Source organism: Myodes glareolus, chromosome 10 (assembly GCF_982192425.1).
Source record: "Myodes glareolus chromosome 10, mMyoGla1.1, whole genome shotgun sequence".
Lineage (NCBI taxonomy): Eukaryota > Metazoa > Chordata > Mammalia > Rodentia > Cricetidae > Myodes > Myodes glareolus.
Window position 1 is genome coordinate 15,795,701 of NC_142035.1, and position 18,805 is coordinate 15,814,505.

General features: G+C 49.3%; 1 protein-coding gene across 1 annotated transcript in view; it reads left to right on the top strand.

Moving 5' to 3' along the window:
• Positions 1-18,805, top strand: part of Jph2 (junctophilin 2) — a 65,191-nt gene that overhangs the window by 41,428 nt on the left and 4,958 nt on the right. The window contains exon 3 of the mRNA XM_087911043.1: positions 17,656-17,774. Within this exon, the coding sequence (XP_087767169.1) occupies positions 17,656-17,774 (119 nt within the window). The remainder of the gene's footprint in view (positions 1-17,655; positions 17,775-18,805) is intronic.

Here is an 18,805-nt window from a genome sequence, read left to right on the forward strand (position 1 = left end):
AGCGTAGCACTACTGGAGATGGCTGAGACCAACTTTGGGCCCCTTGGCCCTGGGATCCTCTAGGCTAGGCTTTCTGCACTCCCGTGAATTCTTTCTACAGACCCTGGCTCTGCTCCCTGAGACCTGGGTCAGCCGGGTGGGTCGCTGAGGCCACTGGTGGTGCCTTCCCTAGAGCTTGTGGCCACTCTAGTGCATCTTCGGTGACCCATTTCATTGTCTTACCCTCCCGCCATCTTTAGAGAGTAGCTTTCAGCTTCACACTTAAAAGCTGAGACAAGTACCCTTGTCATTGAGAAGAGAAGGACACAGCTTCTGTCCTTGGGTAAAGACAGCACCACCTCCCTCCCCCATCAAACCTTGGGATTGCCCCCATCCCAAGGGTCTTTTATTTTATTTTTAAAGCTGGATGCAAAGACATTTTTAGTCAGATGGAACACTTCTGAGTATGGCAGGCTTCTGCTGGTGGGGAAGAAAGGGAGCTGGGTGACCCATTAGCATCTGCTGCGTCACCCCTGCAGAGTGCGACACCCCTTAGATGTAACCTGGGGTCTTCCGTCTCCAGCCTTCTGCACTTGTATGTCTTCTGTGCCTTCACAGTGTCCCTGGTTTCAAGTTCCCATCCCTTCCCCGCCTTCCTGAGTAGAGGCGCTGCATTTACGCTTAGGGGTGCAGGCTTTGGGGTTGGCTAACACTCGCTCCCTAGGCAAGCTCTTTCCCTGAGCTTCTTCCCCAGCTGTGGAAGGCAGGAGAGATTGACCTGGTGCCTAGAGCCTAGGGTATTGTAAGGGCACATTGAGATATCTCTGTGAGTGCTTATGAAGGGCTAGCTGCCATGCTTGGCACAGGACAACGGTCGTTTTTATTATTATAACCCTTATCTTCCTCCTGCTGGTACTGAATGCAGAGCCAGAGTCCAGAACAGGGCGAGCTCTCTGTACAAACCCCAGAGTCTCACATTCCCAATAGTCACCCCAGTAGAACCTGTCTCCTGCTACCTTGAGGAGGGTGTGGTGTGAGGCCACATATAGGAGGGGCTGCATGGGGCCCTATCTCCAAAGCCACCCACGGACAAGCCACATCCCTCACACCATCTTGTTGTCTAACTGCTGAAGCTCCCTCCCCACCAGCCCAGGCTTTCTGCATTCCTGTCTGGGAAGGGGAATTAGCACAAGGTCATGGCAGTCCCGCTTCTAAGCTATGACTTGTAACCTCACAGGACTTGCTATGGCCCGACTTGGGTCTGGTGAGGGCTGTGTGGGGGGGGGGGGCACACAACTCTGATCCCCAGGTTGAGGATGATGCCATGGAGTGGGTCATCTGAAAAGAATGTCTCAGAGACTCACTTGGTGCCCTCCACCCCAGCTGAGTTCTCTTTTGAAGAGCTAGCTGGAGCAGGTAGAGGCCTGTATCCTACAGAAAGCCACACTGAGTGGCCCTCAGGATCTCCTCCTTAAAAAAAAAAAACAGAAACAAAAACTGGGTGGTGGTGGCACATGCGTTTAATTCCAGTACTTGGGAGGCAGAGGCAGGTGGATTTCTGTGAATTTTAGGTCAGTTTGAAAAGCGAGTTCCAGGACTGGGCTACAAAGAGAAACCCTGTCTCCAAAAGCCAAAGCCAAAACAGCAACAACAAAAGACAAAAAACAAACAAACCAAAACTAAAACAAAACAAAACAAAACAAAAAAAAACAAAACCAAAAAGCACCCAGCCCCCCCCCCCAAAAATCCCAATAGAACTGGGGCTGTAGTTCAATGGTAGAGCACTTCCCTAGCACACGCGAGGCCGTGCGTGTGAGTGACATTCATTTGGATCTAAACTTAGTCTACCTCTTCTTGTCCTCACCGCTGCTTCTTGTCACTGGGCCCTGCTGCTTGTGGGTTCCTTTCTGCAAAGACTGAAGGTGGAGAGCGGAGGCAGGTCATGCTCGCCAACCAGCTCTAGGAAAGTGTGTATTGACAGACCTACTTTCTTCTTTGCTGTTTTTTATTATGTGTATGTGTGTGTGTGTGTGTGTGTGTCCCACATGTATGTAGGTGGCCAGAAGAGGAACTCAAGTCTGCAGATGGCTCCTGAGCCCCTGGGTAGAGTTGCAGACCGATGTTTATAGGCAGCTGTGAGCCTCCTAATGTGGGTGTTGGGGACCAGTTCCCGTCCTCTGGAAGATCTGAGCCGTTTCTTCGACCCCATAATTTCTTCTTTCTCACACAAACGTTGCCCATTATATGTACTGTTTTCAACTTTTTCTTCTTTGCTTCACACATATTCGGGACATTTCTGTGGTTTTTTTTTTTGTGATAAGGGCTCCCGGGTTATTTCAAATAATTCATTATTTCTTATTAAATGTGTTGAGTGTGGTTTGCTGAGTCAGGTCACGTGGCGCACACATCACTTCTCCTACGGACCAGCAAACTTCTAGAACTCTCCTCTAAGGACAGTTGCTGGATGTGGGGCTCTCTGTAGGGTGGTCCCAGATTGTCATTCCGAGTTATATTCGGGAGGAGGCTTCTGCCATTGGTTGCCAACAGACTTCGGGTAACTTTGTGACTCTTGGTGGGATTCTTTTTCTCGGCGTCTCTGTTTTGCTTGTCATATCCGTGGGGGAGAAATGACAACAAAACCGGTTCTCGATCCACTTCCTTGCTTGACTTTTGCCACATCCCAGCCTTGCACAGCCACTGCTTACCCTGGCTGCCCTGGAACACAACTTCAGCCGGGACAGACTCAAGGGACCGTACCTGTGACTAGACGCGAAGCTAATACAAGGTTTCCAGAGGCTGGCGACCTAGGTACCGTCCCAAAGAATGTCGTATCCACCTACCATCTGGGTGGGCCATCCCTTACTATCTAAACGTATTTTGAATAAACCTAAACTACTTGTGATAAAAAGAACTTTATAGAACCGTAAGTAAAAATCCACTAGCCAAAAGGAAAAAAATAATGCAGCAAGGTAAGATGCCATAAAGCCATCCTTCGCTGATTTACTTAAAGCTCTGGCTTGGGGGGTTGGCTGGCACGTTTCCCATTCTTTGGAAGTTAGGGGTGTAGCTCAGAGATAGAGTGTGGACTCTGGGGGCTTTGGGAAAGAAAACCTGCTGGGGAGCACCCCAGAGTTAATGGGAAGGCTGTATCCCCAATACCGAAACAAAACAGACAGATATGGGTAGAGAGAAAGAGAGAGAGAAAGAAAGAGAGAGAATAAGAGCACCAAATGAGACTTCTTACTGATATGATCAGGATGATTGAAATTGATTTTTTTTCCTTTTGGCTTTTGAGACACAATCTCACTTTGTAGACCAAACTGGCTTGGGGCTCAATACGTAGTCCAGACTGGCCTTGAACTTGTAATCATCTTATCTGGGCACCTGCAGTGTTGGGATTAGTGAGTTGCTCCACTGACTTCTAAGACAAGCCTGGTGGCAGATACTATCTATAATCCTGGCACCTGACAGGGAAGGAGAGAACCAGGAGTTCGAGGCCACTGTCCAGTACATAGTGAACTGAAGGCCAGCCTGGGCTACACAGAACTCTGTTTTAAAAAAATAAAGAAATGGAATTTTAACAATTCTACTTAATGAATGAACTATTGATCATTCTTGGCTACACCAAGAGTGTCCTGAGGGGCTTGGGAAATGCTCAGTGGGTAAATACTCTTGCTCCACAAGCGTGAGGGCCTGGTTGAAACCCCCAGCCCTGCACTTGGCTACATGAGCAACTATAACCCAACACTGTGAGGAGAAGAGGAAATCGTAGGCCCACTGGGGCTCCATGATTGGCAGCCTAGCTCCAGCCTCAGTGGGGGACTCTGTTTGATGGAAATAAGACGGAGAGTGATAGAGGAGGACACTGGATGTCCTCTCCTGAATTACCCATGCTTGAACACATGCACTGACTTGGACAGGTACACATACCCTACCACACACACACACACACACACACACACACACACACACACACACGAAGAAACACTGGCCAGAAAGATTTCTCCTGCCCCTCTTTTTCTCTCTAAGGACTAAAGCGAGGAGTGGGGTGAGTATCAGTTTTTGTAAGGGGCATGTCCTATAAGAGCTAGATTTAGAAGGGCCTGTCCTCAGGGAACTAGACTTTCGGAGGCTTTGGGCAAAGGAGCCCAGCATAAAGCAGGCACTCACAGTGACCAGTTCTTAGTGGGTCTTCGGCGTTCTTACAGAAGGACAGATCCTCAGACTCACGGTGTCCACCAGAATCTCATCTGAAGACAGAGGAGCTGCACTCTCTTTCTGGTCCTGTGCAGTTCCTCTCACGGCCAAAGCCTGCTCGGAGCACCGGAACAAGAGTCTCTAGAGTGGATGGGAAAGATGCAGGACCATTGGAGCCTCGATTTTTAATCCCCTTGCTTGTGCTTGATAAGGAACAAGCCCAAACACCAAGCAGATCATCACAAGCTTACTTCTTACTCATGTGAAGCCCTTCTTCCATTTGACAATTCAGGAACCAGGATCCATCTACCTTGTATTTCTGCTACCTTCAGCATGTGGCTTCTAAGGTCTCATTTTCTTATTGCTGGTAAAAAGAGAAAAGACACTCCAGGATACCCGCGGAAGGATTTTATTGGCTAGGCTTGGAAGCGGCTAGATTATATTCTCTCACATCCTATTGGCCAGAGATAGTCTTGTAGCCTGTAAGGGATGCTCGGAGACAGTCTAGATGCGTGCCCAGGAAGAATTGGAGATGTGTTGGTGAACTGCTGACCTTCCTCAGCCATTTGATCAACGTGGTGAGCTGCCACACTTGGCATTTTTATGTGGGTGCTGGGGGAATGCAATTCGGGTCTTTGTACCTCTGAGGCAAGCCATTTACTGAGTGAGCAAAATCTGGTAGATTTTGCCTCACTGGGTTTGGGGCGATCCAGCTTCCTATTTTGGGGAATAGAACCACAAATCCAGCCAAATTCGGCGATTGGGTGGAGTAGGGATTGGCACCTGGCCCCGGACCTATGCCCTTAGCCATTTTCCCCCATGGGCCTAGCATGTCCCCTCCCAGCCCACCTTTCCACTCTTGTTCTCTTTGTCCCCTTCTTCCCCTGAGTGCTCACTCCCATCTGACTTGTTCCTATGAATATATCATATCGCTAGCCTTACCCAAGGCCCCACGGCTTGCCCATAGCATCTCAGGCCCTCCACATCCTTCCGAGCCATGTTTGGTCACCAGGCATTGAACCCGTTGCTTCTTTGTCTTTCCCATTAGGACACCTCTTGTTCCTTCTTTCTACTACCCAGACCCAGGCTCATAACCTCTTGAAGGGCTCAGCAAATGTTTCTAACTCACTGTCTCAAACTCCTTAATATTATTGGTTTTAAAGGACTTCACTGTGTGAGTTATTCTTCCCGGGAAATTTGAGAGTCATATCTGTTACAGCAAGCAAAACCTGTTTGCGTTGGGTGTAATGTACACGAGTGCAGTTGTTGACCTACTGTGTGCTGGTCACAGCAGTCAGTGATGCAGGGGTTATAGGTGTGAGAGAGACAGGGTAATATCTGGTTTTAGTGGGCTTCCTGGTGTGGTATAGTCCCTAGGTCTGGGGCAGTCCTGGCTGGCTCCGGGTGTACACACTCATAGCTGCTTAGAATTATAAAGTCTCTGGATCCCCAGATACCAAGACTTTGGGATTCCCCTATTTCACAATGGGGAGACCAAGACACAGACAGTAAGGCAAGTCAGTCAGAGTCATAGACTAGGAAAAAGTAGGGGTATGGGCTCAGTCCCTATAGCCGTGGACTGGGGAGATGGCTCTGTCACTATAGCCGTGGGCTGGGGAGATGGTTCCATCACTATAGCCGTGGGCTGGGAGATGGTTCCATCACTATAGCCCTGGGCTGGGAGATGGTTCCATCACTATAGCCGTGGGCTGGGGAGATGGTTCCGTCACTATAGCCGTGGGCTGGGAGATGGCTCAGTCACTATAGCCGTGGGCTGGGAGATGGCTCAGTCACTATAGCCGTGGGCTGGGGAGATGGCTACATCACTATAGCTGTGGGCTGGGAGATGGATCTGTCACTATAGCCGTGGGCTGGGGAGATGGCTACATCACTATAGCTGTGGGCTGGGGAGATAATTCCATCACTATAGCCGTGGGCTGGGAGATGGATCTGTCACTATAGCCGTGGGCTGGGGAGATGGTTCCGTCACTATAGCCATGGGCTGGGGAGATGGCTCATTTGGTAGAGTGCTTGCCACTCAAGAATGAGAACCTGAGTTCAACCCTTGGAACCCATAATAAAAAAACAAAACAAGGGGCTGGAGAGATGGCTCAGGGGTTGTGATAAGAGCATTCACTGCTCTTCCAGAGGACCTGAGTTCAACTATCAGAAAACACACGGTGGTTCATAACCAAATGTAACTCCAGGTCCGGGGAATTGGGTGCCCATTTCTGACCTCTGTGGGCACCAGGCACGGCAGTGGTGCAGGTACATATGCATGCAGGTAACACGTGTATAAACACTGACTAAATCTAACAAAAGCAGACCAACAACACAGGGGTGTGGCGGTGTAATACTTGCAATACCAGTTTGGGAAAAGAGGTGACAGGCAGCCCTCCCTCCAAGCGAGGGGCTCACTGACAAACAAGCCTAGCATACTCCGGGGTGTTCCAGGCCAATGAGAAAAAGTCTACCTCAAAAAAAAAAAAAAAAGCAGATGGAGATGGCAACTGAGGAATGACACATGGGGTTGTCCTCTAGCCTCTATGAGCACACACAAGGATTCACTTTAATGCATGCACTCATAACACGTGTACACACACACACACACACACACACACACACACACACACATACACACATACACACAAAAAAGAAAGCCAGTCATCTAGTAAGTAAATATGATTAAAAGAAAGAGTTAAACGGTAGGAAGGGGCTGTAACCCAGGCCAGGTGCCACCAGAGTTTTCTTGCTCAACCCCCCCCACCTCAGCAGAAACCTCTGGGATGGGTCCCCTGATCCCCCAACACTGTACCCATAGTGGCTGTAGGCTTTACCACATCCCAGCATACAGGGTCAAACTCATCATTATAACTGTTGAGTGGTTCTGTGACTGAGAGGTAGTGGTGGTGGATGTCTCATCTGGAGCCCGGTGCCTGGCATGGCCTGCTCTGGTAGTCACTGAAACAGCCTTTGGGACCAGGAACACGATTTCTGATTAGGGGTGGGAGGGACCCCTCAGGGCGCTTCTTCCTGCAGGGTCTCAGTGGAGGTGCTGGGGATATGGGCTGCCAGGCCCCAGGAGGAAGTAGGAGCTGCTTGGAATTCCTCCCAGGGTCCTTATCAGTTTCTATTCACTCTGGGACGGGGCTGAGGGGTGTGCTGGTGCCATTGGGGGCTGCACTGGAGAATGCTGGAATGCCACAGCTGAGCTCCACCTGGGAGGGGCCGGAGCCGGAGGCGGGGAGGGGGCGGTGCAGACTGGGGAGGGCTCAGCTGTCACATTCCTCAGGGAGAAAGTTCCTGGGCGCCTTGTCCTTATTTAGGCAGGAGATGTCTGCTGACTTGGGTCTGCGGGATGCCACGGCAGGACGCCTCATCCTCACCAGGTGGGTGGGGCAGGCTGAGCACAGTCAGAGCTAAGTCAGGAGCTAAGTCAGCAAACTTTGGGATAGAGGATCCCAGCAGACCTAGACACCTCAGGGTGAGACAAGTTCAACCCTTGAGGAGGCAAAGCGCCTTATCAGCAAAAACCAGCGACCACCATTTGTGGGAGGCCTTCTGTGCCAGCCCACAAGCCCCAGGGGGCGCTCATACTCACTGGTGGATGGCTTGCTATGCTGCTGGATGGCTAAGTAAGCACCCCGGACCCTCCCATCTTATTTTGGTGAGATCCACAATGGAATTCCAGCCCCTTTCCTGCTGGACTGTGTGGGCTGGCTACCCAGCCTACCCACCTGGTAGGGAGCATTGCAAGCCAGAGAGGAGGGACAGTCTTCTATAAATTTAAACAAATGATGCCCCTTGGACATCATCACTTTGGACAGATCTTGTTTGTTAGAGTAACCACTAGATCTAGCACGTATTCAAAAGGAGGTAATTACACAAGGGTGTGACTTTCAGGAGCCACACGCAAAATCTGCCCAGTACCCTCAGTTTTCAGAAGAGGAATGCGAAGAGATTAAGTGACTTGTACAGGTCACACAGCTAGAAAGGGTGGGAGTCGGGGATTCAAATCCAGATCACATGGTTAAGACGTGGTCTTAACCTCGATGGCTCAGTTAAGTCTTTGTGTTCACAGCCCTGTTCGCAAACCAGTGCCAGTATGAACACACTAGGAGGGCAGATTTCAAAACAAATACATCTATTGGTTCGTGCATGGTGGCTTTGGAACGCTGCTGCTTCAAGGGTTTCTCTGCCGGCCATTTATAAAATGTCATCTAAAAATTGGAAGTCTGGGCCAGGCATGGTGACTCACTCAAGAGGCAGGAGGATCTCTGTGTGTTCAAGGTCAGCCTGGTCTACAGAACCAGGACAATGTTGAGAGACCCTGCCTCAAAAAACAAAATGAGTGCACTGGGTTTTTTTGTTTTGTTTTGTTTTGTTTTTTTTTCATTTGGTGCTTGTGCTGGAAACTGAGGCTTGGTAAGTGCTTGGTAAATGTCCTGCTGCTGTACCTTGGCTCATGAGTGAATTGTTTTGGAAGGGAAATGTAGCACGATTAATAAACACCCAGAGACAGAAACTGGGGTTCAACCCAAAGGTCAGAAAAGCAAAACAGTCAGCCACTGGCTCTTAACATCTTCCTCAGTCAGAAATGGCGACCCTGCCTCCGGGAATCTCAGAATGAGACTGTGTCTGAGAGCTGTCTCCTCCCGTCTTATCATCTTCTCTAGTGCTGAGATTACACACCACTGCTGCCCCATTTCTATGGCAAACTAGTGGGGCTACTGGGATTAAAGGTGTGTGACATCACTGCCTGGTCTGTAAGGCTGAACAGGGTGGCTGTTTTACTCTCTGAACTTCAAGCAAACTTTATTTATTAAAATACAAATGAAATATCACTACAGGGAGGTTCCCCGAGAGACCCCAAAGACCTCTGTCCTTTGCACAGCAAGCTCTGGTGGGCTTTCAGGCCCACGATCCCCTGCTGTGGCTTCTCTAGTTGCCAAAGTGTGGCCCACAGTCTACCAGGTACTACTAGCCCCACAGAGAGGTGAGGGACCCTGCTGGTGACCACCATTCTGGGGCCCTTCAGACCAGCTGCAGGGATGTAGGGCCCACACAAAGCTCTGGAAGGGAGAGATTGGTTTAAGGCCATTTTCAATTGCTGGCTGTTCTGGATTATGACTAGAGGTGAACTATTGGAAACCAAACAGCACACCTGAGGACTTCGGTGCTGGGAATCTGGGCTCAGTTCTGGTCAGCCCTGGCTCTCTCAAGCTGCAAAGCTTTAGGGGAATGATCTTCTGTGCCAGCACTTCTTCTTCTGCAGTGAACGGGGGTGTCTCAAAGATGCCTGCGACCATAGGAGTCATAGCTTCCTATTGCTGCTACAATCAATGAGAGCAAACTTGAGACTGAAGATTCTTCCCTTCAGTTCTGGAGCTGGGCTAAAGTCAAGTGTTAGCAGAGCTGGCTACTACTGTGTGCTCAGTAGTAGGAGAGCCCTGCTGTTGCCTTCCAGCTTCAAATGGCCATCACCGTGACACTTGGCTCATGGCCCTTCCTGCATCCTTAGGGCACTTCTCTGGTCCCCATACATCAATTCCTCCTCCATTATCAGTTCTTCCTAGTGTGGCTTATTTTACTTGGGATTAGATGTAGTCTCCGTCTCACATCTGCCAGGCCTGTTTGCCAGATAAGGGGACACTCGCAGGTGTCTGTGATTAGGATGTGGATCTTTGGAACTATTTTTTTTTTCAGTCCCCCGAGTAAGACAAGTGGCTGGAATACAGTTAATCTCCCAGCGAGCCAACTCTTAGTCTAAGGCTGGAAGGATGGCCTCTCCATCACCCTCCCACTTGCTGGAGCAGATTCTGTACAGGACGTTCCTCTTGTAAGGAGACATCGAACATGATCTGAAGGCATCCTTCCCTCCATCCTGGGGGATTCAGGATGAGTTTCACAGTAGGGAGGTTCTGTCTAGCACCTAGAAGGGCAAGTATCACATAGACTTGGAGCCCACACCCCTATGTCACCTCTGATGCCCACTTTAAATATCCACATTCGAAGGCTGCCAAACACTTACATGAGATCTGCTCTGTGCTGTGTCTTAGTTACTCTTCCAGACACTAAGATAAAACATCCCGGCAAACACAGCTCGAAGGAGAAGGGGTTTATTTTGGCTCTCGGTTTGAGGGTACGGTCCATCGAGGGAGGGGGCGGGGAGTCAAGGCAGCAGGAGCCTGAAGTGGCTAGCCATATTACATCCATAGTCAGGAAACAGAATATGAATTCTCAGCTCGGGTCCTCCTTTTTATGTGAGCTGGAAGCCAAGCCCAGGGAATGGTGCCGCCTCTAGCGGGCAGGTTTTCCTGCCTCCATTAGTCTGATCAGGATCATCAACCCTACAGGTGTGCTCAGAGATCTCTCTCCCACACGGTTCTAGAGCTCATCAAGTTGATAACCGAGACAACCATCACAGGCCCGCCCCAGTCCAGCTGGTTTCTGTATACTGCTGCATAGCTCAGCAACTCCATGCTATGGCTCTGGGCTGTTTATATCACCATTTACAGCTGAAAAAAAATCAGGGCACAGGAACTTTAAGTCACTCATTCTTCTTTTTTTTAATATTTATTTATTTCCTTATTATGTATACAATATTCTGTCTGCAGACCAGAAGAGGGCACCAGACCTCATTACAGATGGTTGTGAGCCACCATGTGGTTGCCGGGAATTGGACTCAGGACCTTTGGAAGAGCAGGCAGTGCTCTTAACCGCTGAGCCATCTCTCCAGCCCATAAGCCACTCATTCTTACACCTATGCTCTTAACACCTCCAAACGCTAAAATACGAGCGGCAATTTTTTTTCCTTATAAAACTACTTGCTTCCCAATTTTCTTCTACAGGGAATTAGTGCTATTTTATGATATAATATCTGTAAAATATATCTTTAAAATATGGAACATAGAACTAAGAAAATAAGCTTATATGTGTGTTTACATATTGTAAAATAGAAATAATAAATTGCCAGCTATGGCCGCGTAACCTGCCCTGGGGGCTTTCTCCTCCCAGCAGCCCTCCCACTCATTCCACTCTCAAGACTTTTTACCTTGTCTTATCTCTCCCCCCAGACTCTTCATCTTGACAGAGCAGGGGCCATGTATGGCTCAGCTTTTACTTTAATAACCAATGGGTAAGTGACTGATTTCTCTCTTCCTCAGTGGCAGGATCTAGCTTAGAAGCGGCATGAACCCTTAATCTCTTTGTCATTTTTTTTTCTTATTAGAAACAATTCTCACATCCCTAACTAGGAAAATAAAAACTGTAAAATACGTAGAAGAAAATATAGGGGGAACTCTTTGTGACCTTGGGTTAGGTAAAAACCGTAGATATGACGCCAGAAGTCCAAGTAACAAGAGAAAAGGGCAATAGACCTCATCACAATGAGGCTCTTGTGCTTCAAAGAGTCCTGTTAGGAAAGTGGAAAGACAGCTAGGTGACCCAGCAAGTAAAGGTGCTTTGGGTGCAAGCCCAGGGACCTGGATTCACCCTCGGGACCTGTGTAAAGGTGGAAGTGGAAAACCCATTTTAGTTTATTTATTTTTTATTTTTTGAGACGGGGGTCTCTGCCTGAAGCTGGAACTCACCAATTTGGCTAGAGTGACTGGCCAGCAGGCCCCTGGACCCCTCCGTCTCTGCCTTTCCAGTGCCGGGGTACAGACACACCACTGAGCCTAATTTTTAAGGCAGTTGCTGGAGGTCCAAACGCAGGTCCTCAGACTCACACAGCAGGCACTCTACCAAGCGCGCCCTCTCGGCAGCCACTTAGCCCACTACCTTAAGAACTTGCTTCCTGCTGTAGTGTTTAGGATGTGTGCCAGGGTCACCTGGTGGATGGGATGGCTGGACCCCGAGAACATGACTGCACCCTATCCCGTTAAGCTCGTGCCTGTCCAGTAGTCCACGGCACAAACCGGGTGCAAAGTGCTCCTCAGAGAGCCAAGTGAACGCTGGTGATCTCCGGAGAAGAATCGTTTGCTTCGTCATTAGAACAGAGGGCTGCAGACTTTTCTGTAACAGACCAGAAGGGAAATTCTTCGGGCTCTGCTCATCGCACCATCTCCACGGCAACCACCTAACCCCAGACAGTACACAAATGAGTGAGTGTGGCTGCACTCCACTGAAACTTTATACAGACACAGACATTTGGATCCCGGGCCACTTTCCCGCGTTAGAAAATATTACCCCTTCATTATTTTTTTTTCCAACCACTTAATAAAATAACCATTTTTAGCCAGAGTGATACAAAAAACAGGCAGAGGCTATATTTAACCAGAGGCTGAATTTGGCCAAGCCCTACACTAACTTTAAGAGGGGTTCAAGGCTTTTGATTAGCGGTTGTGTTTGAGGGGACCCAGAATAGTACCTGGCTCATGACAGACACTCCATAAAGTTGTAGTAAGTGAGCGGACCAATGCATGGACGGGGGTCTTGAGCATGGGGGAAGGGGAAGGGCCCTCCAGGCTGGGGAACAGACCAACCTAAGTCCTGGAGTCAGAGCACATCATCCTCCTTTGGCTCCAAGAAGCCACTCATATGTGGTGTGGGCAATAGGGAAAAATACTGGCTCTGATCAAGCAGCCTGGAGCCTAGGTATGGGAAAAAGAGGTGGTGTCGGGTGGGGGCGGGTAAATGCTCCCCAAAGTGGCCGCGCTGAGTGATGTCCCTGCACCATTCCAGAACTACCAACCTTATTTTTAACCCGGCTGCTGAAAGATAATCCAAAAGCTACCAAGAAGAGCTCGTCTCCCTGCCCCTCCCCTTGCCCCAGTTACTGCTCCCCTCCCTCCCCCCAGCAGGCACAGCACCACCCTAGGGGACCCTCACTCAGAGGCCACATCTGGATGTAGGAGTGGCCAGAGGGAAAGAAGTACTACCCCTGTGCTTCCTATTACAGCCTGGGCTGGAGAGGGCCGCTGGTGCTTAAAGACAGTCATCCAAGGCTCCTACCCCACCCCCACCAGCAGGTTGGGGACAGCTTAGGATGGAGCTGGCCTCAGCACTGTGGACACTTGCTTCTCAAACTGGAGTCAGCAGAAGAGGGACTGGACAGCTTGCAGGGCACAGGTCACTTCCATTCTGAATCAGTAGGTTTCCAGTGTAGTTTGAGAACTGGCATTCTGATGAACCCCAGGTGGTGATGATGCTGGGGACTGCTCAGTGGCCAAGTGGTACTGACGAAGAGCGGTGGCCTCTGGGTGACAGCAGTGCCACCCGACCTTCACTCCAGGGTCGCCTGATGCACCCCGTGAAAGCTACCTTGAACTGGGTGTGGCAATTCCCACTCCAAAAGGTCACCTCTAGCGGAGAGGCCTGAAATCAGGCTGTGCAGCAGAGCTGGGCCACATTTAGAGCATGGTTGGAAGGCGAGGCCCTCAGGTATAAGGAGGAGCAGATTCTCTGGACACACGTGCAGGGCAAATACAGAGAAGGCAGGTGCAGGCAGGGTGGAGACATAAGGACAGGGAATGAGGGGGTGGCTGGCTTGGGGACCCAGAGAGTCCGGACCAGTGGGTGCAGGGAGAAAGACTGATAAGGAGCCAGCCAGCCAGGCTATGGGGTGGACAGAGCATTTGCTTCCTGCCGTCTCCGCGGCCCTCATGCCTGGAACAGCGTGGCCACCTCCATCTCCATGCCTGTCCTGGCTGCCAGCTTCCCATGTCCGCAGGGAAGAGGAGTCCTTCAGCTCATATGCCCAAAAAAGGGCATCTTCTCAGCAGGAAGGTCAGCCTAGGATTTCTCTTTCTCCCACCTGAGGTTCCAGGTTCCCAGGGAAGTGGCTTTTCTCATACATATCCACCACAGGTCAGATTGAGCAAGGGGGCTTACCTACCACGCTGTTCTGATGTCAAAATGTCTTCTGGCCCTAACCACCACCACCATCACCTGCCTTCACTGTCATCCTGATGTAGGAAACATGTCCCACCTGCCACTCATTTCAGTTCTCAGAAATTCAACACGGGGAGGATTATCCTCTCCACCCTTCCCTGGTACAAAGAGAAAGCCACATGCCGGAGGCTCTGGGGTCCTGCTGGAGTTGAACTGGGGTAAGGTGAGGTGCAGACACCCTTTTCGTCTTTATTTAAGATATTCTTCCTTGTTTGTTCATCTGGCATTTTATGTTTGTACTAATTTTACTGTAAAATATTGCATTAAAATGTGATCTGGAGAGGCTAGGTGTTTCAGCGGTTAAAACGCTTGCTGTGGAATCATGAGACATGGAGGTCCGGCCCCCAGAATCCACATGAATGCCAAGTGAGTGGGGCGGCACTCCTGTAGTTCCTTTTGTCAGAATATGAAGGCAGGACCCGGAACAAACTGATTAGCAAGACCCTGGGTTTGGTTGAGAGACCCCGTCTCAGTGATTCAGTGAAGACAGAAGAGTGATTAGGGTGATTACCTACATGGACCTCAGGATTCCATATGCTTGACACACACATGAACTCACACGTACCTACACACATGCAAAGCATATATACACATGTGCTCATGGCACACATGTAAATAAGCAAAAAATAAAATATGATTTGTCTTGTTTACTGAGGTTTTTGGTCATCTGAGTGTCTCACCTCACCTAAACCCACAGAGCCAAAACTGAGGGGCAAAGCTTTCGATCCCCCAAAGTCTTGCCTTTCACCATGAAGCTTCTGGAGCAGGTGTGCACACAGGTACCTGTGTGTATGCACCGTGACCTGGGAAGCTCCTGACTGTGTGTGCACATGGGTGTATGTGTGTATATTTATAGACTGAGTCTTTCCTGAAGCAAAGAGTGAGACTGTATGGCCTGGTGGAGAAGATGGGGTCTGGGAATCTGAGCTATGTGATTGGAGATCAGACGTGTGGAAGGCGAGCCTGTGGGTAGAGCGTGGGCTCCAGTTCTGCAGCGCCGTCACTTCCTCACCGAGTTCCTGGGTTGGTTTCTTCTGTTTCATCAAGTCTCCAGCCCCATACCTGACTGAATTCCTGCCGCCCCGTCCCCCAGGAGCCAACCTCCACCGACACTCTACAAGAAGTTTTCTTGTCCTGTATCCTCAGGTTCTCTAAGCCCCCTCTGGACACACCTCACAGCTGTGACCTGAAACCCCTGCTGTCATGTAGCAGGGCTGAGCTGCCTTACCCAGTCAGGGTGGTCAGCCTCGGCCCCAGCCGACACTCCAAAGCTGTCATCAGATACACAGAATTTGGAGTCAGGGTCCAAAGTGCCAACTTCCACATTCCTTGGCAGCCCTTCAGCATCCTAATTAACCTGTCTGTGCCTCAGTTTCCTCCTATGTAAAATGAGGAGAGTGGGAGCACCAGCTTCCTCTGCAACTCCTTCGGGACAGCGCCCGGCCTGTTTGTGAATAGGGGCTGTTACTGAGGTGGGCATTGTTTCTCAGTTAGTCATGACAGACTGTGCCAACAGCTGATACAAATATCTCTCCAATGCCAAGCATGCGGCAGGACAAATGTTTAGCCTTGTTCCTGTGGCATTCCAGTGTGGGACTTCAGGAAGAGTCTTCCTTCTACGCACTGACAGACAGGCTCGGGTCCTCTGCTCTGTTTCTTCTAGTAAAATAATTTTATTAGTTAAAAAAAGTCTCTATGTGTATGGGTGTTTGACCTGAATGTATGTGCACCACGTGTGTACATGACCCACAGAGGCCAGAAGAGGGCATCAGATCCCCCGGGACTGAATTTATAGATGGTTGTGAGTTGCCATGAGGGTGTGGGAATTGACCCTGGATCAGTTCCCAGCGCCAGTGATCTTAACTGCTGAGCCATCTCTCCAGTTCCTCTACTGCATGTCTTGCAGAACCAGAGGTTCTGTGGACGGAATTCAGGGGTCCACGTCCCAAGAGACACAGCCTGAGGTGACGATTCCCTAAGCTAGGATGCCGAGAAGATGCTCTCAGGAGAGGGGTCAGTGAAAAGCAGATAGACAGGAAAGGAAGGGGTGATGTAAGGACTGGTCTCAGTTTCAGACCAGTTTGAGTTTAGCACAGGGGCCTGGGGGGGGGTGGGAACTTGGTGGCTGCAGAGGGAGCAGGATGGCATCATCCGGTCTGCAGGAGACTCTCTGGGGTTGGGGAAGGGGCACTTTCCCTTTGAGCACAGTAGCTTTGCTGGTTGCAGTTTCCTGGGGTGGCATGGAGTCATGGGCAGTTGGCAGTCACAGCAGCTAAGGCAGGTACATTTGCTCCATGAAGGGTCTGGGTCGGGTGCCCAAAGTGCCCGTGCACATGTAAACTGAAGGTTGGTATTTCCTTCAGTTCTGGGAATAGGCAGTAGGCCATAGAAATACTAGCTGTACCTACGACTTTGTCTCTAATAGAAATCATCTAGCTCTGTTCATTTATACTTTTAAATTGTGACGGTTAGTAGACCTGGTAGATATTTTTATTGTCAGTGTCATATTATGAATTTGTTCTTTTATGTATTTCTTAAGAGTTGTTTTTTATCAGGCATCTGTATATGGATGTATGTGCTCAATAGTTCAAAGAGGCTGTTGGATCCCCTGAAGCCAGAGTTACAAGCAGCTGTGAGCCACCTGATGTAGGTTCTAGGACCCATACTTGGGTTGTCAGAATAGATAGACTTTTAGCTACTGAGCCATCACTCCAGCCCCTCAGGTTTGTTTTTTTTTAAAATATTTTATTAAGTGTATCAATCCAGCTGCAGCTCTTCACAACCCCATACACTTTGCACATTTTAAAACCTTGTTGTTATCATTATTATTATTGTATGTTTATGATGTGTGTATGTTTGCAGGGAGGTCACAGGACAACTCTGTGGAGTTGGTTTCTTTCTTCTACCTTCACATGGGTCCACAAGATTGAATTCTAGTCTAGGCTTACCTGGCAAGCACCTTTACCTACTGAGCTATCTCGCCTGTCTCTTTTTGTCTGTAATTAAAACATGGTTCTGGCAAATGGGATGGTGCATGGTTTTAATTCCAGCACTTGAGAGGCAGAGGCAGGCGAGTCTCTGGGAGCTCAAGACCCACCTGGTTTACACAGCAAGTTCGAGGCCATCCAGGGCTAGACGGTGAGAGACCTGTCTCAATAGCAAAGCAAAACATTGTCTGAAGGAGGGGTCTACAGGCTTCATCAGTTGGCCAAAGGAGGGAGAATCAGTGACATGAAAGAGGTTAAACACCCTGTTCTGGGGTTGATAGCCTCTTCTGTATTCAACCAGTCACAGGGAAAAGGGCTTTATTGATCAGACCTGGAAATAACATATGACAGGTCTTCCCAGAATGCACTGGGAAGGGTGCAGTCATCTAACTGTACCTAAGTGTAAGGGAGGCTGGGGGAATACAGTCTGTGTATACCTAGAAACTAGAGGACTGGCTTAGGGAAAGCCTCATAGTCTGGGCCAGGGGATTGTAATACTCATATTCCAAGTGGGAACCTCTGTCCAGGGTGACTCGCTGTCTTAGACAGGATGGCCAGAGAGCTAGATTCTAAATCTCCCACCATATTGTCTCCTTAGGACAAGTCACGCCAAAGCCAAGGCTGAGGCCTCAGAACAGGCTGCCCTGGCTGCCAACCAGGAATCCAACATTGCCCGCACATTGGCCAAGGAGCTGGCCCCAGACTTCTACCAGCCAGGTAGGGCCAGCCAAAGGTGGAGTGGGCAGGGGAGTCCTTGGGTGGGTTCTTTTCCTCGCTTGCTACAAGGTGGAGATGCCTAAGCAGAACTCTGAATGCTTAAGAGTTTTGGAACCTGTGGGTGTGGTACAAACAAGAGGTGAGAGGATACAGGGTTAATGGGTGACACACATCTCCGCCTCTGTGCAAGCCTGGGACCGGATAGATGAGGCTCCCAGCCGTGGACGGGACCCACCCCAGCTTGTCTCTTGTCCCTTCTCTTGGCAAGAGAGATGAGGGGAGCTGGCGATGCCGAGATGAACAGGTCTCTGGTGCATTGGGGTGGGGGTGGGGTCAAAGGGCTCTCTGTACTTTCAAAAGTTTGTGGGATATGGTTAGAATTTTCTTTGGGTCACCAACCAGCTCCCAAATAAAGCCACAGAGATTTATTATTAACTATGAACGCTCAGCCTCAGCTTAGATTTGTCACCCAGCTCTTTTAACTTAATTGAACCTGTTTTTATTCATCTACATTTTGGCTCTGGGCTTTTTGCCTTTCTTTCATTCTGTATTTCCTACTTTTCTGCTTTCTGCATGTCTTGCTGGTTGACCCCTGGAGCCTTCCTGTCATCTCCTTTCTTTCTTCTTTTTCCGAACCTAAATACATCCTCTTATTTATTCTCCATGCTCAAAAGTCCTGCCCATACCTCTTCCCTTGCTATTGGCCATTCAGCTTTTTATTAGACCAATAAGGTGCTAAGGGAGGCAAGTAAACACATCTTTACATTATTAAACAAATGCAACGACCTTTACATAGTTAAACAAATGCTCTCCAACATAAAAAAATGCAATACACCTTTACATAATTAAAGAAATGCAACACATGTTTACATCGTTAAACAAATATTCTGCAACAGTGGGGGCATTGATCAGGCACTGCTTGTGTGTCAGATAACATGCTGGACTCTGGGGACATGCAGCTAGGACCCAGAATCAGAAAGAGTCACACAGGCAGCTTTGCCTTGGTTAACACGGATTCGTACGTTTAAATC